This window comes from Chaetodon trifascialis, chromosome 24, assembly GCF_039877785.1.
Source record: "Chaetodon trifascialis isolate fChaTrf1 chromosome 24, fChaTrf1.hap1, whole genome shotgun sequence".
In the NCBI taxonomy this organism is placed as follows: domain Eukaryota; kingdom Metazoa; phylum Chordata; class Actinopteri; order Chaetodontiformes; family Chaetodontidae; genus Chaetodon; species Chaetodon trifascialis.
Genome location: NC_092079.1, coordinates 13,109,971 through 13,132,674, shown reverse-complemented (window position 1 = coordinate 13,132,674; position 22,704 = coordinate 13,109,971). Strand labels below are relative to the sequence as shown.

General features: G+C 48.6%; 4 protein-coding genes across 6 annotated transcripts; 3 read left to right on the top strand and 1 right to left on the bottom strand.

The window, feature by feature from the left end:
* Positions 1 to 551: 551 nt before the first annotated feature.
* On the top strand, positions 552 to 2,680 carry cldn10e (claudin 10e). Its single transcript, XM_070957878.1, has 5 exons — positions 552 to 986; positions 1,084 to 1,245; positions 1,385 to 1,466; positions 1,556 to 1,666; positions 2,169 to 2,680. Exons 1-5 carry the CDS (start codon positions 755 to 757, stop codon positions 2,587 to 2,589), a joined length of 1,008 nt encoding a protein of 335 aa, XP_070813979.1. The 5' UTR covers positions 552 to 754; the 3' UTR covers positions 2,590 to 2,680.
* A 327-nt stretch (positions 2,681 to 3,007) lies between these two features.
* Positions 3,008 to 5,039, top strand: LOC139327772 (claudin-10-like). Its single transcript, XM_070957732.1, has 6 exons — positions 3,008 to 3,216; positions 4,019 to 4,158; positions 4,247 to 4,408; positions 4,515 to 4,602; positions 4,682 to 4,789; positions 4,876 to 5,039. Exons 1-6 carry the CDS (start codon positions 3,125 to 3,127, stop codon positions 5,021 to 5,023), a joined length of 738 nt encoding a protein of 245 aa, XP_070813833.1. The 5' UTR covers positions 3,008 to 3,124; the 3' UTR covers positions 5,024 to 5,039.
* Positions 5,040 to 5,704: 665 nt separating this feature from the next.
* Positions 5,705 to 7,116, top strand: LOC139327771 (claudin-10-like). Its single transcript, XM_070957730.1, has 5 exons — positions 5,705 to 5,990; positions 6,121 to 6,282; positions 6,359 to 6,440; positions 6,538 to 6,645; positions 6,767 to 7,116. The coding sequence occupies exons 1-5, from the start codon at positions 5,759 to 5,761 to the stop codon at positions 6,951 to 6,953; spliced, it is 771 nt and encodes a 256-aa protein (XP_070813831.1). The 5' UTR covers positions 5,705 to 5,758; the 3' UTR covers positions 6,954 to 7,116.
* A 655-nt stretch (positions 7,117 to 7,771) lies between these two features.
* dzip1 (DAZ interacting zinc finger protein 1) lies at positions 7,772 to 17,767 on the bottom strand. 3 transcript variants are annotated; one of them, XM_070957908.1, is made up of 20 exons: positions 15,353 to 17,767; positions 14,987 to 15,097; positions 14,688 to 14,907; positions 13,901 to 14,485; positions 12,441 to 12,525; positions 12,242 to 12,357; positions 11,954 to 12,112; positions 11,738 to 11,875; positions 11,596 to 11,658; positions 11,367 to 11,495; positions 11,056 to 11,104; positions 10,912 to 10,962; positions 10,668 to 10,727; positions 10,128 to 10,303; positions 9,842 to 10,046; positions 9,426 to 9,600; positions 8,888 to 9,261; positions 8,611 to 8,732; positions 8,370 to 8,529; positions 7,772 to 8,273 (listed from the first exon to the last, which is right to left on the bottom strand). In XM_070957908.1, exons 3-20 carry the CDS (start codon positions 14,688 to 14,690, stop codon positions 8,164 to 8,166), a joined length of 2,760 nt encoding a protein of 919 aa, XP_070814009.1. In that variant the 5' UTR covers positions 14,691 to 14,907; positions 14,987 to 15,097; positions 15,353 to 17,767; the 3' UTR covers positions 7,772 to 8,163. The 3 variants fall into 3 exon arrangements, with proteins under 3 accessions (XP_070814009.1, XP_070814008.1, XP_070814010.1); XM_070957907.1 differs by having other exon boundaries at positions 10,668 to 10,730; positions 15,353 to 16,095; XM_070957909.1 differs by lacking the exon at positions 10,668 to 10,727.
* Between the last annotated feature and the right edge of the window lie 4,937 nt (positions 17,768 to 22,704).

Genomic DNA, 22,704 nt, shown 5'->3' with positions numbered 1-22,704 from the left:
TCTAATTATAACAGCACAAAGACGTTACGCTGTAATTATGAGACCCGCAGCACGGTGGGGTCCTGGTGAAATTACTAATAACCAGCAGCTTAAAGCCTGGGGCAGAGTCCAGAATGATGCAGAGCAGCAGTGATTTTACAGATCTGATGGGACGTCGAGCGGTCATTAATGCAGGAAAATACACAAATCTCAATGTGTTAATGTGAAATAACAAATTGTATTTACGCTAAACTCTGCGTACATGTGAACTGAGATATTTGTGATCTCTCATTTAATTTTAAGCGATCCATTTATCGATTTAAAGGGCCACGCCACCGATTTTTACGCAGAAATAAGTATTAAAATCCACAGACTGATGCTATTTGTAGCTTCTGCACGTGACAGAAAGTCCAGAACAGTCTGACGAGGGCGTGAAGTGGTAACTGGAGATACATGCTGAGGCGTGCACTCTCAGTCCAGATTCAGCGCTGGCTCATGGGAACCTGAGTGAATGTTGTCTCTCACCCACATGTGCGATAACACCTGGAAAACACGAGCACGCCCCCTGATTTGTACCTGAGATGCACTTGTCTTTTCTCTGAGGAGAGCAGCCGAGCAGGAGTCCACTTCCAGCGCTGCGGAGACGCTCGGCTCAGGATGGACACGTCTTTTGCTGCTGCCTGTTGAAATAAAAGAAGAAAAGCATCAAAACTGTGCTGTGGATGAACGTCAGAGGGTTAAAAATAGAAGCTAGAGGTCGACTCACGCCTTTGAGATGAAGATCCGTGTGGTCCAGATCTGGGGTTTCCTGATGACAGTTTTGGGCTGGATCTTCGTGGCCTGCACCATGGCAATGGAGGGCTGGAAGATCACCTCAATCGGGGGCATGGGGGGCTCCTCCATCATCAAGGTGGCCTGGTACTGGTCCAGCCTGTGGAGGTCCTGTTTCACAGACTCAACTGCTGTCACCAACTGTTACGACTACCCTGTGCTCTGGTCTGTGGAGGGTAAGTAACACCTGACTGACAGAGAGACAGACAGTGTCTCACTGCAGCGACATCCAGACTCATTCGTGGCAGTTTGTGTCCTGCTGTGTGACTCCAGGCTCCATCCAGATAGTGCGAGGCCTGCTGATGGCGGCCCTTTCCCTGGGCATGCTGGGGTTTGTGCTCAGTCTGATGGGTATGGAGTGCACCTTCATCGGAGGGAAAGATCGCTCCAAGTACAAGAAGATCTACGCCGGCGGATGGTTCCACATCATCAGCGGTAATGTCAGCAGATGTGTGTTCAACAGTAGGATTTATGTACTAAAATCTTTAATCAAGTATTGTTTATTTTAGACAAGACAGTCTCCATTCCTGCTGCGATTTGCTGCTTCTCGTCCCTCAACATGTTTTGTCCTCAGGTTTGCTGTCCACATGTGGGTACGCTGTTTATGCACAGTACGTCTCAGTAGAATACTTCAATCCTAACTTCGATGGGCTGAAGTAAGTCATAAAAGTCGAGATTTAACCTGAGAAAAGACGCCAATGAACTAATCAAACTCAAACCTTTAACCTTTAACTTTAACTAACAGGTACGACCTCGGCACCCCGCTGTTCCTCGGCTGGGTGGGCTCAGCCTTTCACACGGCCGGGGGTTTCTTCTACCTGTGGTCGGTGTGCACGCCGCTCTGTGGAGGAGAGACGTGAGTGCACACACACGTTGCTGTTGTAACATGTCAGTGGAAGTGAATAAATAACTCCTCTCCCCACTTCCTCAATAAATACCAGCGTGAGTGTGCTCCAGTGGACTCATTATCCAGAATATATGAGGCTGTGTTAGCGCACAGCAGCGTGCAGATGTTTGTGGGTACGCTCCCTCTCAACATGTAATATAACCCTGGAGCTGTTGGTGTAAACACCCAGAGATCTGGTGTTTTAAAAGCTTTCCTGACGACACAAGCAAGGAAAAACTGCGTGCTGTGGACTGATTTCAACACTAGAAGGAGCTCAGAGAGCATATATCTGCACCTGTGCAAACCAACTCTGCAGCAAACTCTCATTCAAGATACCATGTTCCACCTTCGCATTCATATTTGGACAAGTTGGACTCTTAGTGTCTCTACATCCCTGGCTATATGTGACTTCTGTGATTTCTGATGGCTTTTTAAGTAAGAGGGGCTTGACTATATGTGTTCTTCCTTTCAGAGTAATCACCATCCAGCAACTAGCAGATCCCGAGCAGAACAAGTCCACCACAGCTCTGTCCACAGTGTCCGAGATCACCTCCAAGACCAAAGTGTCCTCCGTTTCTGAGCTGTCCTCCAAGTCTGGCCGCTCAGACGTCTCAGGCATTTCCTCCAGATCAGAGCGCACGTCCAAATCTGGACGCACAGCCAAGTCAGGGTGGTCATCGAAGACTGGGCGAACCACCGGGTCTGCGGGCTCTGCGGGGTCCAGGTCAGGATCGGGGTCACAGTCCGGCCTCTCTTCGAGGTCCAGCGTGTCGAGCCTGTCGAGGTCCAGCGCGTCGGAGTCGAGGAGCGGCGGCAGCAGCCGGACGGCGTCGTTGTTGTCAGGCAGTTCGAGGAGCGAGACAAAACCGTTCATCAAAAACTCCTATATCTGAATACATGTGAGACATTCTGTGAGGGACAAATGCAATGAATGTGGACAGATGATGTGATGTCCTTTAATTTAACTAACGAGCCTGAGAGCAGATTCAGCGGTGTGTGTTTTGTATTAATAAAAACTTGTTTTAAAAAATCCTTGTCACTGAGTTGAACTGTTCTTCACGTTTATCGTCTATAAAATGTAAAAACTAGCGCTCTCACTAGAGAACACGAGCCTCTGTGGAGCCTCTCAGACTTCAAATAAACCTCCAGGCCGACCAGCTCTGGTTGACAGTAAACAGTCTCTGCTTTGCTGTTATTCAAACCTTGACACAAATGGCTGAGCAGCTGCTTTAAGAGGACTGCAGCACCACAGAAAAACCCTCGTGGCTTTTATTTTTTATCACTGGTGATCTGCTTCCTTCACAAGGCATTAAAGGCCTTCACATCTGGCATTATTGGCTCTGCTTTTCCTATCAGCTAGAGACTGCTAACTTTACAAGCACAGTGTGGATTATTAGTGAAGGATCGTCTATTTACCAGACTGAGGGGATGAGGACGAGGCTGGCTCAGATCCTGGGCCTGCTGCTCTGCATCCTGGGCTGGGGCTTTGTGGGCTGCACCCTTGCCATGGACCACTGGAGGTAAGCAATCAGAGATAAACACACGTTTCACTGAAAAAAGGACCAAAACTGATGAAATATCAACGCGTGCACGATCAGAGCGCCACATGTGCAATGACTGTTAATTCATTTGCAGATGTTACACTTTTATTTTGCAATAACTTCTGGACATGTTGAAGAGAAGTTGACATCTTATATATATATAAATAATAATGAACTTAAAAGTGAAGGATGGAACACAAACACATATAAATATGTTCTACTGTATGAATTTAATGATTAATTGCTAGTTGCATTTTTTTGCATCATAACTGCATGAACAATTCATATCCATTTTTAGATTTTTTTTGTCTGTGTTGACAGTGTTTCATCAATAAATTGTGTGGTGAAATTAAATACAACTGCCATTAAACAAAAGCTTAATTTTTTGCGACGATAGCACAATTCACCACTTTTTCACATCAAAAAACTAAGTCATGCTCAGATTTCTTGGGCTGAAAACGGTTAAAATAACAATGCAGCTCTCATCTTCGTCCTGCGAATATGACACCACAGCCAGGAGCTGCTTAGCTTAGCTTAGTTTAGCTTAGCTTGGCACAAATGGGGACGATGCGTTGTGCTGATTTGCATGAAGGCAACACAAACAGACATGGAGAGAGTGACTCACAATGGGGTAATTTCAATACCAAACTGCTGCACTGCCCCTTTAAGAATATGTGTTTGAAATACTCACAATGTACCCGTACAGTAGTACTACTCTTCATCATTGTCAGTTGATGATACAAACCCAGTTATATTCATTGTATGTATTTTGTCCCTTGAGGGGGGCCCAGCTGGGGGGTGAAGGGGGATCCTCTGTGGTGGTGACAGCTTGGTACTGGTCTGACCTGTGGAAAGACTGCTATGAGGACTCCACGGCTCTGGTGAACTGCGTGGACCTGGGGGTGCTGTGGACAGTCAAACGTGAGGAATAATCCCTCATCGTGTGTGTTCAGAGGATGGAAAACAGGTTCTTTTATTCTGACCCAGGCGTGTGTTTGCCTGCCATCAGCATACATCCAGGCGGTGAGGGGGCTCCTGATGGTCGGCCTGTGCCTCGGCCTCATTGGCTCGGTGCTCACATTTTTTGGACTCGAGTGCACGCGCATCGGCGGAGACCAGAGGAGCAAAGACTGCACGTTAATGACAGCCTCTGCTTTCCATCTGCTCGGCTGTGAGTACGAGTTTAGATTCACGGATTGGCCTCAGAGCGTCTACCCACTGCTTCCTCTTGTTTTTGTCTTTTTTTTCCCCATGTGTCATCGGCTTCCCTCATGCAGGCGTATCAGACGTGGCTGCGTACTGTTTGTACATAAACAGAGTGGCTGCAGCTTTTTTACACAGCAAAGCAGATCCGTCAAAACTGAGGTAATGCGTGGCCTCTGAATAACTCTTAGAAATGTGAGTATATGCAAACCAGTAGCCAGTTTCACTGTTGTCTCCTCAGCTATGAGATGGGACCGCCCCTGTACCTCGGCCTGGTGGGGAGTTTCCTCATTCTGCTGGGCTGTGCAGCTCACTGTGCCACCGCATGCAGAGTTAACCACCCAGAGAGGTTTGTTAAGCACCGTTTCAGTGAGAAATGTTTGGAGCTTCCTGTTAAGTGGGGAAAATACTCACTGATGTGCACTGTCCCTGCAGCAGGCGTCCCACGGTCCTCTTCATCTGTGAACAGGGAGACGAGAGAGAAGTCCTAAGAGGACACAAACACACCTGTGGGAAGTCAAACGCGTCACAAGACTCCAGAAACATCTTTCCCTACAAGATGGCCTCTGTTGTGACTGTGTGACTCGACCCTGCGGGATGCGGGCTGAGATTCTGAGGTCCAAAGCTGCATAAAATCATTTATATGAAGTTATATTTTCTGTAGATTTTAAATGTTTTCTCCAGGACCGTCATTCATAACTGTCACATTTGAAGATGTTGACTGTAAACAGTATCCGCCCTAAATTCCCAGAAACCACTCTGAGAACATGAGCTCAGCGTCCTCAAAATATAACTAAGTGCACGACGGCTGTTTTCCAAATGTACAGTATGACCCAAAATAAACAATGAAAAGACAAGTTTCCATCCCATCATTATTTTTCTGTGCTTGTTTGTCAGTTTCATCTTTAACATCCCCAAAACACAGTATTTTTTCCTCCAAAGGCCCAAACAACACATGAATAAAGCATGAAACATTTTCTTATTTGGTGGATTCACAATGTTTTATGCTTGTTTCTGTATTTTATCGCCTTCACAGAATGTACAAGCTCAGTTTTGAGTTTCTGTGTGGTCAGTAAAGAGTATTTGAAAAGAACATAGCTGGTTGACTTCGCAGCGATGAGGAAGCAAAACAAAGCATAAGGGCTCAGTACAGCGTCTGAGCGCTGGGAACATGAAGGATGCTTACTGGGCAGAACCATCTAAAAGATAAGATGGGATAGAAGCCCAACACTAGAGGCAGAGCTCAGTCCACCTTCACTCAGGGAGAGGAAGAGGAGTTCAAACTCGCTCTGCGTGTTGAACAGACCTGAGACGCACCATGAAGTACAGGACGGTGGTGATGTACATGGAGATCGGCTGCTTCGTGTCCTGCCTGTGCGGCTGGATCCTGGTGTGTTCCACTCTTCCCACGGAGTACTGGACCTTCTCCGAGGTGGGCAGCATCGTGCTGACCACCTCCAACTACTACTCCAACCTGTGGAGGGACTGCATCTCCGACACCACGGGGGTGTCCGACTGCAAGGACTACCCGTCCATGCTGGCCCTGCCGGGTGAGACACTCTTCCTCCCCCCTTTCTGACCCCCACCCTCTAATAATTTCCAATCCCTTGTGTGCTTTATCACTCATTGTGTCCGTGTATGTAAAAGCAGCCTTTGAGCTTTTCACCTGTTTCCTTCCAGCGTTCCTGCACGCCTGCAGAGCGCTCGCCGTCTGCGCCGTCATCACCGGCTTCTTCGGAGGCGTCCTCACGCTCATAGGGATGAAATGCACTAAGATAGGCGGATCAGAGGTCGCCAACGCCAGGGTGACCTTTGCAGGCGGGATAACCTACCTGGTCTCAGGTATGAACCTTGTGAGAGAAATGACCTTGTGTGAATGTTTTGCTCTGGCGATGTTTAAAGGTGTGTTTCCTGTCAGGATTCTGTGGTATGATCACCTACTCGTGGTGGGCCAACAAAGTCATAACAGAATTCTTGGATCCTCATTTCAGGGAACAGAAGTGAGTACTTTGAAAGCAGTATTAGTACTATGACAAGGTCCCTGTAAGAGTACAGATATGAAACTGCTCTTGCTATACCTCCACACCTGCTGTTCAGATTTGAGCTTGGAGCTGCCGTGTTCGTTGGCTGGGGAGGCTCCATCCTTCTCCTCTCTGGAGGGACGGTGCTGACTTACTTCTCTGGAAAAGAAGGCCTGCCATCAAGGTCAATAAAACACCTCTTTATTTCACCTCAACAGGCTTCGTTATCAATAATTAGGACCTGTATTTTGGAACATGTCAGAGCACCTGTCAAAAACTTCATCGATGTCCAACTATGTCAGCAGCTCTCCAAAAGGGCCTCGGAGGCCGGCCACTTACGCCACCGCCCGCACCAGACGGACCTACATGCTGCCGGCCTCGTCGTCCAGGGTGACTCTGGTGCCGCCGCTGTTCTATGAGGGCAGGAAGAGCCGCGCAACCAGAGCGACCACAAGGACCGGTCCCGCCTTCAGCAGGGACAGCTTCGTCTGAGCCAGAGGCCACTCTGAGCTGAGGAAGTGACTTTAAAGACTCTGGAGAGGAGACGTTCAAAACATCTGTAATGTCTCTGTGTGCAATATGAGGACAGGGCAGCATGTGGTTAGCTTAGCTTAGCATACAGACTGGAAGCAGCAGCTGCCAGAGGCGAACTAAACCAGACGACCAGCAGCTCCGAAGCTGATCATCATTTCTTTGTGGGAGACTCTTGGCGGACCACTACCACCTACAGGGCCAGGGTCATGTGACTGAATGATTTTTGTAGAGACTAAACAAAAAAATAAAAGAGGTGCAGGTAACTTTAGACGAAGCCCAGCTCTGTCCAGTCTTTATGCTATGCTAAGCTAAGCTAACCTGCTCCTGGCTCCAGCTTCATATTTAGCACTGACATCCATCTCCTCATCATTTCTCGGCAGGAAAGTGAAATACCTTTGCTCTGAGGAAGAGGTGCTTTGCTGCACCTTGTTGAGAGCTCTGTGCTCCACATCTCATCTTCGTCTGTGTTGTTTCCTGCAAACATTTTGTATTCATGGCTGCTTTCTGTCTTCCATCAGGCAGCGTTCACCGCCTGCTGACCCTCTGTCGCCCTGCACGCTTTATTCTGTTCACACAGGCTGAAAGGTTCAATGTAAGAGACTGACAGCGTTATGGCACGTGGTACAACTTGGTATTTGTTTACAAATCTGTTAAAAGGTTCAGAGCCAATCCATCCTCAGTCGATTTATTCAGAGCGTTAGCATCAAGTCAAAGCTGGGACATGTGGTGAAAACGATAACGTGACAGACTTGTAATAAATCAGTTCTTTCCTTGTTGTGTTTGGTTTTCCACAGAGGAATCTTTTATTGCTTGTATAAATATTTTCTATACAAAAATCACACACTCACTGCTCCATGTGACACATTATAAAACGTGACGTACAAACTCTCACACATGCTACACGCAGTGTCGCATCTGGACTTCACTGAACACACAGACAGAACGTGGTGAAACACTGAAGAGGTCTAAGGCAAGCAGAGAATTGGCACGAGGCGAAAGGTGACACTGCTGTAATCTAATTCATCTCTAACATGTTTATTGATTAGAAAACAATTCTGACTATTGATCTCTGCATCATCGCTTCCACAGAGGACAGGTATAAAATATGGCTATCTGACGCGGACTGAGGTCGTTGTGTCTGTGCTCGGCGTGGAGCTACGTCACCTGATCAGCTGTAGCGTTTGCTGTGTTTATTGCTAATGTCCTCGGAGTCGCTGATGTCACTGAGGGAGCACAGGCTGCTCTTCAGGGTGCTTCCTGTTCCAGCTTCGGTCAGACCTGCCGAGCGCAGACGGCTACGTTAGACAGGACGAGGCGAAAACACAGCGGATCGATCGGTGCGGCTTTTCTCCAAAACATCCCAAAATAACTGACCTGATTTGGGACCCTTTCCTGTGGAGGTTCCCCAGACGCTGGTGCTGGGGGAGTCCAGGCTCTTCCTCATTGGTCCAGAGCCCTGAGCTGGTTTAGACATTTCCTGTCTGTCCTCTAAGGAGGACACCATCCAATCGCTGCTCTCCTCTAGGTCTGTGTACTGTCAGCACACACACACTGATTTTTACCAGCTCATGATACTGTACTGACACACTGAGTCCCATCACAGAGTGAGTCTCACCGTGAGTTCCTGGACCTCATCCTTCCTCTCTGGAAAGACGCTGACGCCCCCTGCTGGTTTCTTCACCACCCTCCCTGCAAACTGCTTCTCCATTTTTCTGGCCAGGTCATTGATTCTGTTCTCTAAAAGAAACCAGCAGTTCATAAAAACACATTAATGTGGTTTCCTTCATGTGGTTTCAGGATGTAACTCAAACACCTCACATGCATTGAGGGAAGGACAGCTGACCACGAACGAGCTGAAAACAAAATGTAAGACTTTATAGTGGCTCGCTTACCTTTGCCAAAGCTTCTCTTGTCCACGTTGCCGTTCTGGTCTTTGCGACTCTGGAGTTGTCTTGGGTCGATCTCCTGCAGCTCGCTGACCTCAGACCACTCGTCCTCCTCCTCATCGCTCTCCATCTTTGTGACCGACGTCTTAATGGCGCCGCCCGCTGACAGCCTGGCCTGCTGGGGGCTGGAGGAGTATAAGTGCTTGGCTGGAGCCTGCCTAGCCTGGACTGGACCGGCTTTGCTCGCTCTGATTTGGACTGGGGTCGCCTGGTTCTGTCTGGACTGTGGTGATTTGCCCCTCTGGTGTTTTGGGGGCTGTTCTTCCTCCATGTCTGTGTCCTCTTCTTCAGATTCCTCATCTGAACTGAACGGAGGGGTCCTCAAGAATCAGAGAGAGTTTCTCACTCATCAATCATCACGTTTCACTGCACAGCACAACACTGAGCATGCATCTCTCTGAACATCCCACCCTGACCGCAGATTCACACTTCAGGTCACTGCCAAATAAAGCACTTCACTTCATACACAGTTTGCTTTCTTTACCTGGGTGTGAAGCTCCTCAGAGCGGTCTTGGTGCTGGGCGTAGACGTCTTGGGTTGGACTGTGGTCTTGGTCCTCGGCGCCGGCTGGGGGGTCTTGGGCTGTTTGACTGCAGGTCCAGACGTGACCTGGGTCGCTCTGGAGGGCAGGCTGCTGGATCGAGGCCGGATCTGCAACACTGAAGGAAGCAGGTAAACATCAACTCACCGACAGCGAGTCACATCTTAAATCAGCTTAAGTGGCAACAAACAAGCTCTCACAGATTAGACTGATGGTGTCGGATGGACACGCAGTCAAAACCAAAGACAAGCTGCTAATGCAGCTGAGGCTGACAACGAGCCGGCTGAGAACAAAGCCGTGCAGCGTGGTTACTCTCAGAAAGATGATCTCATGTGCTGAGAGTCTCTTCGGTGACTCACCTTGAACCGATTGTCTGGATCTGGCCTGTGAGTCAGGAGCAGGGTCGCTGCCCCTCCTCTGGCTGCCCAGCTTCTGCTCCACACTGCTGGCTATCTCCTCCCGCTGGCGCCAGTACTCCGGCATCCCCTTTGCGAAGCTCTCCCGCTTTGAATGCACCTTGGCCAGCATGGAAGAGAGCTCTTTGCTCTTCAGACCACTCTGATCCTGAAAAGATGCGCAGGGAATTATGAGCACCGCTTACAGTAAAAGTCAAGTAAAAGAGCACTAGGGGGCGTTTTCTCTCACGGGCTTGACTCCCAGGCTCTCCAGCTTCATAATGACAGCCTGCTCGATATCCGGCCGCATGTCTTTCTTGATGTTGCTGTTCCTCTTCAGAGTGCTGAGGGTCGCCCTCTGCTTCTTCTCTGCTGCAGGCTCAGGCTTCTTCTCCACCGGCCTCCTCTCAGAGAAACTGCTCGAGTCTGGAACACAACATCTTGCTTAATCAACCGCTTACGGACCAGAGAGGAGACAAAAATGAGCATGCGTTCAGTTTTCACAGCAAGCTCCATGCCAAAGGCTCAGCCGGGCACATGGATGCGGCTGCAGCGGGGCAGGCAGAAGAGGAGAACGTCTACAGGTGTATTTGCCACAAACAAGGCGACAATATGATGGATGGATGCAATGACGCGCAAAGCTAACACGGCATGCGTCACAGATCATCACACACCATGAGCTGGACTAAGAGCATGCCTCTCATGTCTGACATGATCTCAGCCGGGACACACTGCCCACAGCAGACGGATGCACCCATGCAGACAGCGTGCAGTCTACGGGCTGTTTTACCTTTCTCCTCTTCTGACAGCTCCTGTATAGGATCCAGCTTAAGAGCACAGACTGGCTCATCTACTTGGACGGCACATGAGGTCAAAGTTCATTGGAAGTCAGATAAAATGTGTTAAAACTGGAGTGGGGGGGAGTTCACTCTCTGAAACACCATTTTGAAATCCCTCATGCACCAAAGCACATGCTCAGCCTCTCTGTTTTCAGATTTAGATTTTCTCATGGCCGCCGGCTTCTGCCAACTTACCCAGTACGACTCTCTTTGGTTTCGGGTCCGGAGCCGGAGCGCTGACGATGACTGAAAAACACAACGTGACGAAGGCATCAGGATCACACACGCAATGTCCTTCAGAGAAACACGGAGGATGAAAACGTAGCTGAAAGGAAATACCTGGCACTTCCACGACTTTGGTGGGTGGGTTTGAGGAAATATTCCTTATCTGTAAGCGGAAAAATGACAACTGAAAACAATAAATTTGAAATGTGGAGATCGACCTTGTGTGAGGCGCCTGTGGAGCAGCAGACTTCTCAGCCGTGAGCCTCGAGTGTACAGTATCACCGTGTCTCAATAATCACAATCTGAGCCCGTGCAGCTCATACAGGATATCCTGAACAAGGGCTGACCCCCGCCTCACTTCCTCTCTGGACATAATCACACTGGGCAGTGATGTGATGGCTGCGTGGGAGTGAACCAGCGCTAACCTGCTCCCGCTGAGCCTTGATGGTTTGCTCCTTCTCCTGCAGCCTCCTCCCCATCTCCTGCTGCAGCCGCTGGCTGCGCTCCTGGTGGTCGGACACAGACGACTGCATTCTGCTCAGCTCATCCAGCAGCTGGAAGACGGCAGGAAGACGTTTGCATTTTCCAGCTGGCTGATTTCTAACAAAAGCTGCTTTAATGGCACTACAGTTGCGACAAATACTAAGAAGATACCTGATTCTTTTCAGACTCGTGTTGGGCCTTTAAGTCCTGCAGCCTGGATTCCCACTTTTTATCCTGGAGGAAAAGATTTTGGTACTCAGCAAAACTTGATTCACGTCTGTTTTAACCAACAGCGTCTTGGCTCCACACTGACCTGCTTCTTCATTTGGTGCTCCAGCTTTTGGATGGCTTGTATGTGCATCTCTCTGTAGTTGTCCAGGTCCCTCTCGGGCTGCGAGTGGACAGGGCTGGCTGACTTCTCGTGCCTGGCTGTCTGATTCTGATTTGCTTCCTGTGAAATAGTAAGAAAAGGCGTGAGTAAAAGACATCCTGGAGACCAAATTAAAGTAACGTGAGTGAAAGCTCGTACATTGAGAGCCTGAATATTTCGGGTGTAGAGGAACTCCATCTCCCTGCGCATGCCGTCCCTGCTGTCCTCTATCTTCCTGTCCATGCGTGCCATCTCCTCAGCCTTGAAACGGTCCATTTCTCTCAGCAGGTCTTTGTGGACGGACTGCTGCTCTTTTTCCTGTAATCACAGCAGAAATGAAAAGACCTCGGTCACTGTAAAACCACAGAGGAGCAGGGTGCCTGAGTGGCTAATCAGCCAATCAATCAGCTGACTACATGCTTCAGGTCTAAGGTCTGGTCTTCCTACCTGAGCCGTTTTGGCTCGCAGGTCCTGTTGCTGCTGAACGATCTGCTCCTTCAGACGGCTGATCTCCAACTTGAGGCCCTCGATCTGAGATTTCTTCTCATTGTCCGAAAGCAGCTCTGGAAGGAATCAGAACGAGACTCTTTTAACCTCAGCTCATCCTTCTCTTATTGAAACTGCTCCCAAAGCTTTTATGACTTACGGATCTGGTACTCGTCGGGGTGGCGGCGCTGCATGTGATTTTGGAGAAAGGAGGAGTTGAGGAAGGATTTATCGCACTGCGGACACTGAAAGAAGGAAACGGGAGACAAACGTTAATATATTTGTCTATTTGAGTTTTCTTTAGCTGCAGTATGTTGAGGTATCGTGGCTGCATTAACAACTATTTCCATAACTGCTTAATCTGCAGATTTTCTCAATCATTTAGTCCAGAAAACATCAGAAAAAAGTGAAAAACGTCCATCAAATTTTCCATGATGTGGTCTTCAAGCTCAACGAGAGATCTTCTAATTGCTTTTGTAGTATATCCAACACAATTCACCGTATGTAGGACAAAGACAAGCAGCAAGTCTTCACATCTGAGGAGACAGAAACATCAAATGTTTTGTGTTCGGTGAGTGACAGAGGCGTCAGAGAGACTCCAAACAGGCATGTGTTTCCCAGCAGACAGACGGCCTGAATGATGCTGATTTGCTCCCTGCGGCAGGCGTCACCACACTCCAGCTCTCTAACACTGAACTACAGCAGACGCCGCCTTTACTCAGCGTAAACTCACCACGCGCTACATTTAACTAGCTGTGCGTGTGACTCCGCTTGGTGTTCAACCTGCTGCTGCTATCGCCTCACACATGACACAGACAGGTGTGATGCAGTCACGTGAAGGTTTGGAATAACTGTGGAAACCTGGAGTGAAATGTGGACGTTAGCTACAGCCGGCAACAAATGCCAAAGGTCCTCCAGGGACACAAACACATGGCCTCTCTATCAATTATTGAGCCGCTGCCGTTAGCCGAGCTTCTAGCGCACACCTAGCAACCACACGCTGTGGTGACACACTAGATCTGTTGCCTTGGCAGCTGCTCGGCCAGGTCAGCTGCAGCCCCGCACCTGAAGAGGCAGATTTCTGATTTGAGCTATAAATATCCTGAAAGAGATCCACAGGCAGGCGGATCCACACACAAATGTCCTCAAAGATAGTAACAAGGACAAAATGCTCTGCGAGGACCTGTACATTTGTACGTGTACATGAGGGTGGGGGAGGTGGAAGTCAGTCATCTCGATACTGCTCTTCACCCTTTTGTAAATGGATTACAAAAAAAGCTAATAGCCACCGAATGACGCCATCTGTCTGCAGCTTTAAATCCGTCTCTTGCTCATTAAAACCAAACCAAAACAGCAGAGGTGGGCAGCCTCGAGCGGCACACAGAGCCAGGATTCAGTCTGATTCAAGCCTTCAACTACTTCCCTTTTCCCCTCCGTGTGAAATGCACAAAGCCGGAGCTGTGAATAGATCTTGGGAACAATGACAGAGTGGGGGCCCTGAGGAGGAGGAGGAGGAGGAGTGAAGGGGGTGGGGGTAGCTGTCTGCTTGCCATACATATGCGAAATACAAATGGTAAGCGATACCCCCCAGAGGGCGAGCGTTTAGCGTGTCAGTGGTACCTTCTGCCCGCTGATGATGCGAGGCGTGAGCAGGGACTGCTGAGTGCGGATAACCTTCTTCCTCTGCTTGAGCTCGGCGGTCAGCCCCTTCACCTTCTCCTCCTGCTTCTTCTGCTGGGCCAGCAGCTGCTCGCGCTCCCTGCCGGCGGCCGCCAGCCGCTCTTCCGCCGCACGCAGATTGGCGGTGAGAAATTCCTGACAGTGGAGGAGCCACTCCACGGTGAGCTGGGCCAGCTGCAGGAGCTTGACCAGAGCCGGGTCCACGGGGCTCTGGCACCGCTGACACCGCTCCCCGTCCAAGCTGCAGAAGGTCACCGTGCTGATGTGCTCCTGAAGAGCATCCACGTCCAGCTGGCTCACCACCAGCTCAATGTCCACGGCGTTGATCCGCCGCCAGTCCACGCTCTCTCTGCGCGGGCGGAACTTAAAAGGAAGCACAGCAGACGCGCCGCTGGATGGAGTCATGCCTGGTGCGGGTGCAGAGTGCTGGCTGAGCGGGGAGTTGAGCAGGGACGGGATCCCGGCTGATGAGTGGGTCCCCTGGGTGTCGCTGGAGTACGGGTAGTAGACTCCCTCGTGAAATGGCTGGAACAAAGAGCAGAGAGAGGTTTTAAATCCTCGTTTAAAACAGCAAACCTGAACAATTCATGAGAGCAGCACACAACCACGGAGAGAGGGAGTGAGAGCAGAGAGGCAGCAGGCAGCATCTGCTCTGCGGAGCTGCAGCTCAGATTCCTCCGCTACCTCTCACGCTGCCGCCGTCCTGACGCAGCCGCGCGCTCCTTACCATCTTCGACCGGCTCTGCCTTCCCGAGGAGAAAGAGCAGGAGCAGCCGCCGCTCCTCTCCGGTTCCGCCCCCTCTGCAGACAGCTCAACTCGACAACGAGGCTGGGCGTCCGCCGCGTTACCATGGAGACAGAGACCAGCGTCCCCAGAGACCAATGTTACCAAAACAGTGCAGGCTATCAGCAGATGTTTCCCGACAGTGAGGAGGACCGGCTGTGTCCTGCGGGACAGACACAGTTAGGCTTTCTGTGGATGGAAACCAGCGTGTGAAAAACCCAAACACAGGCGTCACCGCTCACCTGTAAACCAGCGCGTTGCTAGCAGCCTCCGTGCTAATCTCTCTGCATCACGTTTCCCAAACACTCATTTCATGTCGGGGCAGGCTTTTTACCCCCTTGCTTGACCTCAACCTAAACAGAGACACACATGCTGGAGCTTGTCTGAGCAACAGTTGGACGAGGAGTTCACACCGTGGAGCTTTTCTCCGCAGCTAGCTCGTAACGGCTCGAATTCAAACCTCCTGCGTGGCTAACCGAGCTAACGGACGAGTTTCAGTCAGCGTGCCGGGAAAAACTTTAAACAACGTAAAAGTTTTACACATCCTCAACATCTGTGGCTTTTAAATGTTGAGTTATATGTCTCAGAACGACGTTAAAACGACTTACCGGACGCTTTGTGTTACTAATTCATGAGCTTTAGAGGAGTTTTCTGACGACGGGACCCCAGGAGATTTGAGGGTGACGCAGCCGCTGGTCTCCACATTCCTAAATCCCAGCTCAGGAAAAAAAAAAAAAAAAAAAGCGCCACAAAGATAACGACAGTTGAATCGGAACTTCCGGTGATTGCCTTCAAATTAAAAACATGACGAACATTTGAGAGGAAATTTCAGATGCAAATATCTAAAAAAGGTGGTTAAATCTGGACATACATTCTGCTAATACAAGGGCTCTTAAAAATAATTGTTTAATGACAAAAAAAACCCTTTCATATAATCTTACATTTTGGATATAACGTGTTATTTTGATCTATAAGATAAGACTTTATTACTCAGCCAAAACAGTCAGCAAGTATTACAAAGAGCAAACAGCGGGTCAAAGGTCAAAATGAAAAAAGTTTACAGGATAAAGAATAGAAAAACAACTATGTGTATGTACATTAGCACAGATTATAAAAATAGTAAATGCCATAACATCCCACCGCCATAAAAAGTACTGTTGCTAATATTCTCATGAGAAAACTACTAATGTCATAAGTTTGATTTGGAATATCTATGTACCATGAGTTTTCATTTCTCCCCTAATACCTTCTTGATTTATTATTCATACTCTGCCATCATACAATATGTTGTTTTTTGTGCACAACATATCTATCTATCTCTTCTTTTAATCAGCTGTTAGACAAAGTCCATAAAAACCAATATAAAGCTGCTCTGAGGGTAAGTTTATCAGTCAAACAGGAAGAACATCTACAGAAAGAATAATTTAAATCCATGGCATTGATGCGTGGGGCTTTTCCAGGGCAGAGTCCTGTCAAACCTTTACTTTGAGGGCAAAGTTCCTCATTTCCGGTGACATTGTGGCGATTTGACGCAGCTCTCCGTGAGAGGGGGGAAGGGAGAAGCAGAGCGCTGTGCTTTGAGGAGGGGAGACCGGAGACAGATGAGGGAGTCGAGGTTGAAGGCGGCCCCCTCTTCAGCTGACGGAAACCGTCTAAAAATGGTTTAAACGTAGAAAACAACCAAGAAGATAAAGTACTGAAAGAAGCATCAACAAAGCTGCAGGGATGCAAGTGAAGATGTCGAAAAGTTTCCGACGTAACATAGGTGGTTACTGTCCTTGTGTCAGGGCTCCCCCTGCTGGTGTAAATGACTATTGACTCAACCTCTTTTCACATGAGGGGCCCCATTAACCTGCTGCTGCTGGGAAACTGGCAATGGTGGAAAAGTATTCAGACCCTTTACTAAGAAATCCTACATTTAAAGAAAATGTCCATGAAAGTAAAAAGTAAAGTAAAGTAAAAGTACAGAAGTATTGTGTCAGAGCAGAAGCAGTTGTCATGCATAGGGGTTACTTTTCTTCATTAATGTAGTGGAGTAAAAAGTACAATATGTATTTAATTGTATTTAAGTATACTACTTTGCAGCATTTACCTGGTCCTGTTCAGAGCTTTGGCAGAGCGAGAGGTTAAAGGTCAGCCCAATTAAACAAAGACACCTTTGGTCACCGCTGTTTTTTGTGGTTTTGGTGAACTGACCTTTCAACATCCGAGCCGTGCGGCCGTGTTTCCATCCCCTTACCATGTACATCATCTCACCATCGGAGGTCAGTAGAGATCTGATCTCAGCCCTGCAGGCGCGCCGGCTTTCTGCTGGGTGAGCGATGTCGGTTCCTCTCTCTCTGTCAGGCGAGATGCTGCCCACCGCTGCTGTGATGGAGAGCAGCTGCAGGAGGCGACACAGTCCCTGCTTTAATGGGCAGCGGCGCTCAGCAGGGTGGATCCACACACGCCTGCACACGCACGTTTGTATTCAAGGATGGGCCTTTAAAAAAAAATGGTCTCGTAAGCTTAAAGAATGATTCACATTCAGGGCGATGCAGATGCTGCCACGGCACGTCAACGAAGTGGAACATAGCGTGAAGCTGGGACGGGACTGTTTTTTAACATCACACATGCTGTCAAGAAACAACCTGCATGGGCACATCCCATCCCGCTGAACTCCCCATCAGAGTCCCACTGCTGGAGGAGGCCGGCTGCGTGCCATTTCCCTGACCAGTCCCCAGGCGGCTTCAGTCGAGTCCTGATAAATAGAGATTTTAATTCCTCCGGACAGGCCCTGTGACTGTCAGCGTAGCCCGAGGCGGGCAGGGGAGACTCTCCTCGCAGGCTGTGTCCTGGTAAAGACAGGCAGCTCTCACCAGCGGCATCACAATGAGGCGGTGAAGTTCAGCTGTAGGACAAGATGCCGATGTGCTGGTCTCGGACTCCAAATCCCAGCCAGACTGGCAGTGGTCCCCCCTGTAGTCTTCTCGTCTGCAGGCCGGAGTTATGATGTTTACTTGAAAGTAAAATCCACACTGTTTGATAAGAGTTTAGCAGAGCGAGAGACACGCGCGGGCAGAGAAGTTGCGCCGGCCGCATTAGTCATGCAGTAAAAAGGAGTAGGGATGTGTGGAGGAAGAGGAGCGGACCTCTTGAGATGAGTAAGCACAGCCCTACACTCAATTTACTGCTTGATTTATGAGTTCATTTCCTGCTCCAAGTTCTCAGCGGGGGTGAGGTGGTATATCTTTCCCACTATAGGTAGCGGTGGCTCCACTTCCCAATCCCCCACGAGACCCACTCTCACCACTCTGGGCCTTAGCGGGACTATAAATAATGGCCGCTGTAACAAGTACATATTGAACACGGAGAGGAGAGGATGCCGAAGCATCTTTATTCATGAAGGAGGTTCTTATCTCCCCCTGCAGAGGACGAGATGGATCCAGACCACTCTGCATGGTGAAACGCCGCGTACAGTTAGGTTTACTGTAGCCCTGCTCTCAGCTATCTGCAGGAATCGGAGGATGAGGAGGTGAAAGAGACTTTTGATGCGACAGTTTATAAATCAAGGCATTCAAATGCAGTCACTTTTATCTTTTGGGGGCAGTTAATGGAGCTGCAGCCTGTGAGGACGGCGCACAGCGAAGCGTCCGCCGAGGAGAAGGTTCAAAACGATAACAAATAAATGTGTCTGATAATCCAATTAAAAGCATTTGCTGAAGAGGACAAATATTGTGCCTCTTATCACTGAATGAATTAAAGTTTTCCACATTAAAATGGAACCAGACCACAGAAAGCGCAGTGAAGAGGTGCATCTGAGTGCTGTCCTGCACTAAATATGAAGCTTTCACCAGGAGGTGCAAGGGAGCTTCTTTTTTGGGATGGCAGCACATCATAAACACCAAAATTAATAATAAAAAAAATCACGTCCTCGTGGTGCAATCATGGGCAGAGCTGATCATTGCCATGGAGGTACTGTAAGAAGTGGGTACACCAAGATAGAGGTTTCATAGAGGAGGCTAAGCTAATGCTAACAGGCGCCTGTAAGGTAGATAGCAGGAACTGCCTGACAGGGCGAATGTGAGATGAAAGGATGGAGGAAATGATTTGACTTCAATTAAAGGCAACACTCAGGCCACAATTAAAAAGCAAAAAGCCGCCGTTTAACGAATGTTTTCATTGCCTTCAGGTGTTTCACATGCAGAGAAGGTCTGACAGGCTTGTGTTTGTTCACGCTCACAGATGTGGGTGTGCGGCGCTGCCAGCCCGCTCCCTTTCACACGACTCTAATCCAGACAAATGGAAGTGTCAGCTCAGCGAGAGCGCTCGCCACTGCCCGACCAACTTAAAGCTGAGCAGCAATCTAGCCTACGACTGCCCACCGGTTTTCATCTCAGACACTTTGTTGTCTATTTTCAACGAGGCAGCTGCAGGGGTCACAAGCGGTGAATCAGCCTTGTGGGAAGGAGAGATGAAAGAGCGCCGTGGTGGGGAGGGGAGAACGAGAGAAGCATCCCACCTTTTCCTTTCATTGTCCCCTGTGAATGTTTCTCAGGTCATGAGAGGAACCAGCACTAAAGAATTATATATAGCAGACAAATGACGAGGTTTGCACTGAGTCTTTCTTGTCCTCCCACTGAGCGAGGAGGCCGGCGCTCTATAGGGCAAACTGGCCACAGCAGCAGAAGCGGATCCTTTGGAGGAAACGCAGGTAATGGAGATGGAAAAGATGGAGGGGGTAATGCATGATGAATGTGCTCGTGGGTCGAAAACTTAACTCAGACTTTGGTGGAAGTAGGAGGAGAAAACCCGACGTGTGCCTGCAGCATCACCCAACCCTGCACATTTCCTCCAAGAGCTTCACGAGAACGACTGTTGGGAAAAGTTAAGACGTCAACGGAGCCTTAAAAGCTGCAAAATCCTGCAAGATCTCAACACAACGTGAGCCGATCCGACCACGACGCACTGACACGTGTTTGTCTCTTATCCTGATAATATGTCTGGATACACACTGGAGTTTACTGCCAGGTGTAAACGGGGCGTCAGGGAGCAAGTGAGAAAGCTGAAAGAGAGTCGACTCCAATTAGCGGTTATACACCTACTCTGTGCCAAAAGCCATTCAACAGAACTGCAGGAGAAAAACATCACGCCGAGGCAAACTGACACTTTCTACACAAAGAAATTTATAACTTAATGTATTACATGCACTGATCACAAGAGGGGATAAATGATTAAAAATCGTTGCTCATCTTACAAAAATCCATAATTTTTTAAGGCAGTCTGGAATTACACAGATCGACCTCAGTGAGCATTAAAAGCAGCAGGTGGAAACACGAAAGCCAAGGTCGGATTGGTCATTATCCAGATGCTGTCTCTGGAAACAGCTCTCATTTTAATACCAGGTGTAAAAGGGGTTTATTTCATAGGCTAACTATGAAGCTACAGCAGCTAGCTTAGCTTACATAAAGACAGCAGGTGGAAAAATTACGTTTCAATAAACAAGATAAAATGTGTTTGCTTTGCAGGTGCCTCTGGACAAAGCCAGGCTAGCTGTTTCCATTTGCTACCAGTGTCTCTGCTAAGCTAAGCTAATCATCTCCTGGCTATAGCCACTTACTGGTGTCGCTCTTCTCACCTCTAAGCCCAAAATGTTAAACCACTGCATGACATTTTGGAGTGAAGCTCCAGAGAAGCAGCCTCGTCGCTGCGCTCCGCGCTGCAGTCACATGTTTTAATTGCTGATTATAGGTGCACTTTTGTGCCTCATTTGTGTCTCACGCTCGCTGTGGCACAGCTCCAGGCGGCTAAAACAGCACCTTGTTATGATATTAGTGTTTAACTATAATCACTACACCGTTGCTCTCCTGATTGCTTACCAAGAGGATCGAATTACAATCTCTTCTTAGCTTTAACCTTCACAGCAGCTGTGACTCGTGCTTTATGAATGCAGAGGCACTCAAATTTAGTGAGGAGCACGAGTGGAAGCCTTTCTCTGGGTAGCCCTATTAGAGACTAAATGTTACTTCTGACAGTTTGAACAAATGAGGGAGCGAGCGGCGAAGAGGAGACGAGATAACCGTCGCTCCCTCCGAGCCGTGGCAGCCGTCCAGGACGGGCCTCCTTTGTATTCAGAGAGCACCTCCTTTTTGTGTCAGCGCGGGACAAGAGAAGCACTTAACGTGACATTTAGAGATGCTCAGAGATTCTCTCTGGAGGCCAGAGGGAGGGAGAAAAGAACCAATGATGTTATCGCAGACATGTGTTTTAAATGCCAGGAGGGGTGCTTTGCCTCAGAGCTTTGGCCACAAAGATAAGAGAAGAAGCCGGCCTCTGGTCTGCACCTCTCGCACCGGCTCTGGGGCTCACGTTGAGCTTTGTCTGAAATGGTTTCATCTCTTTTCTATCAGATATGATCTTTTAAGGCTTACAGAACAATCTTCTTAGATTGTACATTAGGGCTGCTGTTATCCTTAGAAGAAATCCACACATGCACTGTGCATTTTAAATAGCCGGTCACAGGATAGGACGCGCTGAGCTCCGTGAGTGGGCGACACAACGGCGCTTTCTGGGATTCTGAATCTCAACCAGATGGTCGTAATACACATCTGAACAGCCATCGTTTAAGACTCCGTCCCCCGAATTAATCCTCTCCATTAATACCAGACTGAATATGTCTTATTGATGAGGCTTTACCCTGAAGGGATCTCCACAGCAAAACAGCATGAATATTTAGCAGGTACAGAAAGGTCAGTCCTCCGGCGTGGACGCTGAGACCGAACTGATCAATCATCATTTCTGTGCTCCAATTAAAGCAAACATGTGCCTCTGGACTCAGGTTTTCCTTCCCGGGATACTATCAAAATATTTTTGAACAAATTAATCCATGTAAATCTGAATATTTTGCAATTCGAATGCGCTCCAGTCATCCATCTCACAAACCCTCACGCCGTCCATGTGAGCGTTTGTGCTGGAGAAGCCGTGCAGCGTTTGATGCAGGGTCTGCCGTACCCGCCGATAAATCAGCCAAGCCGGTTAGATGTATGAAGATAGAGCTGCATAGTGATGAAGCTGCTGCACAGGAGCAGAGTTTAGGAAACAGGGTTGGCTATTCATCACAAGACATCCTACCCATACATCCGGAGAAGGCACAGCGGCTCATTTTTCCTCTGTGATTGGGTGACTCGTTCCTGTAGGCTGCAGGTTTTATGCTTCATCACAGCCTCAGACACCTTGTTGAACAGTTTCCTTGGAAATGGCACCCAGTGTGGGAGGAGAGCACAACAGAAGCATCACAATATTAATACTGTCACTGGTGACAGCTGGATATTGTGGGCAGCTGAATTGGTTTTACTGGTGGCGTCTGATTGCGCTCGATGTGCGCTCACGCCGCGTCCCGTCCCGGAAACCAATCGTTCTCCTTCTCGCTCTCAACATTTTCCTTCATCTTCAGCCCATTTGCCAAACTGTTTTCCTCACTCTGCCACGTGCTTGTATTCTATGTGTGTTTACTCAAGGAGGAATAATCCATTTGTACATTTCTCGCCATCTCAGGGCCCCTTGAATATTTAAGGCTTTGATGTTCGCTTGTCTCATGCAGTTACCTAAGCAGCTTGCCATAACCGGCCTCCCAGAGATTCTCCCTGCACGCTGCTCTCCTATTTCTGCAATGTGTCTGGATTGTGAAAATAAAGAATCCTTTTGAAGCCTCTCCTTGCTGCCTCTTGGGAAGGTGTTTTCTGTAGATAATGACTTATTTCAATTCACACCTCACCCGGAGAGCGCTGCATCATTTTCTCTTTTTTTCAATCTGTACTCGCTATAGGCTTTGAGTACCTGCAAATGTTGTGACATGAATTTAATCACGACCCGTCGGACTGAGCGCACATGGCAGCTTTGGCCAGACATTAATTATTCCATTTCTGTGGCTAATACAACAAAGAGGCCCAGCTGCCAGGTAGCTGGCACTGATGCAATTTGG

What these genes read in the sequence shown, in the direction of transcription:
- cldn10e (XM_070957878.1), top strand. Translation starts at nt 755, where the DNA reads ATGAAGATCCGTGTGGTCCAGATCTGGGGTTTCCTGATGACAGTTTTG. An exon ending in TGTGCTCTGGTCTGTGGAGG is followed by an intron (nt 987 to 1,083) that starts GTAAGTAACACC and finishes GTGTGACTCCAG; the next exon opens with GCTCCATCCAGATAGTGCGA. An exon ending in ATGGTTCCACATCATCAGCG is followed by an intron (nt 1,246 to 1,384) that starts GTAATGTCAGCA and finishes TTTTGTCCTCAG; the next exon opens with GTTTGCTGTCCACATGTGGG.
- LOC139327771 (XM_070957730.1), top strand. Translation starts at nt 5,759, where the DNA reads ATGAAGTACAGGACGGTGGTGATGTACATGGAGATCGGCTGCTTCGTG. An exon ending in GATAACCTACCTGGTCTCAG is followed by an intron (nt 6,283 to 6,358) that starts GTATGAACCTTG and finishes GTTTCCTGTCAG; the next exon opens with GATTCTGTGGTATGATCACC. An exon ending in AAAGAAGGCCTGCCATCAAG is followed by an intron (nt 6,646 to 6,766) that starts GTCAATAAAACA and finishes CTATGTCAGCAG; the next exon opens with CTCTCCAAAAGGGCCTCGGA.
- LOC139327772 (XM_070957732.1), top strand. Translation starts at nt 3,125, where the DNA reads ATGAGGACGAGGCTGGCTCAGATCCTGGGCCTGCTGCTCTGCATCCTG. An exon ending in TGCTTTCCATCTGCTCGGCT is followed by an intron (nt 4,409 to 4,514) that starts GTGAGTACGAGT and finishes TCCCTCATGCAG; the next exon opens with GCGTATCAGACGTGGCTGCG. An exon ending in GCAGATCCGTCAAAACTGAG is followed by an intron (nt 4,603 to 4,681) that starts GTAATGCGTGGC and finishes TTGTCTCCTCAG; the next exon opens with CTATGAGATGGGACCGCCCC.
- dzip1 (XM_070957907.1), bottom strand. An exon ending in TCAAGGCTCAGCGGGAGCAG is followed by an intron (nt 11,105 to 11,366) that starts GTTAGCGCTGGT and finishes TTCCGCTTACAG; the next exon opens with ATAAGGAATATTTCCTCAAA. An exon ending in AGGAAAGGGTCCCAAATCAG is followed by an intron (nt 8,274 to 8,369) that starts GTCAGTTATTTT and finishes TGCGCTCGGCAG; the next exon opens with GTCTGACCGAAGCTGGAACA.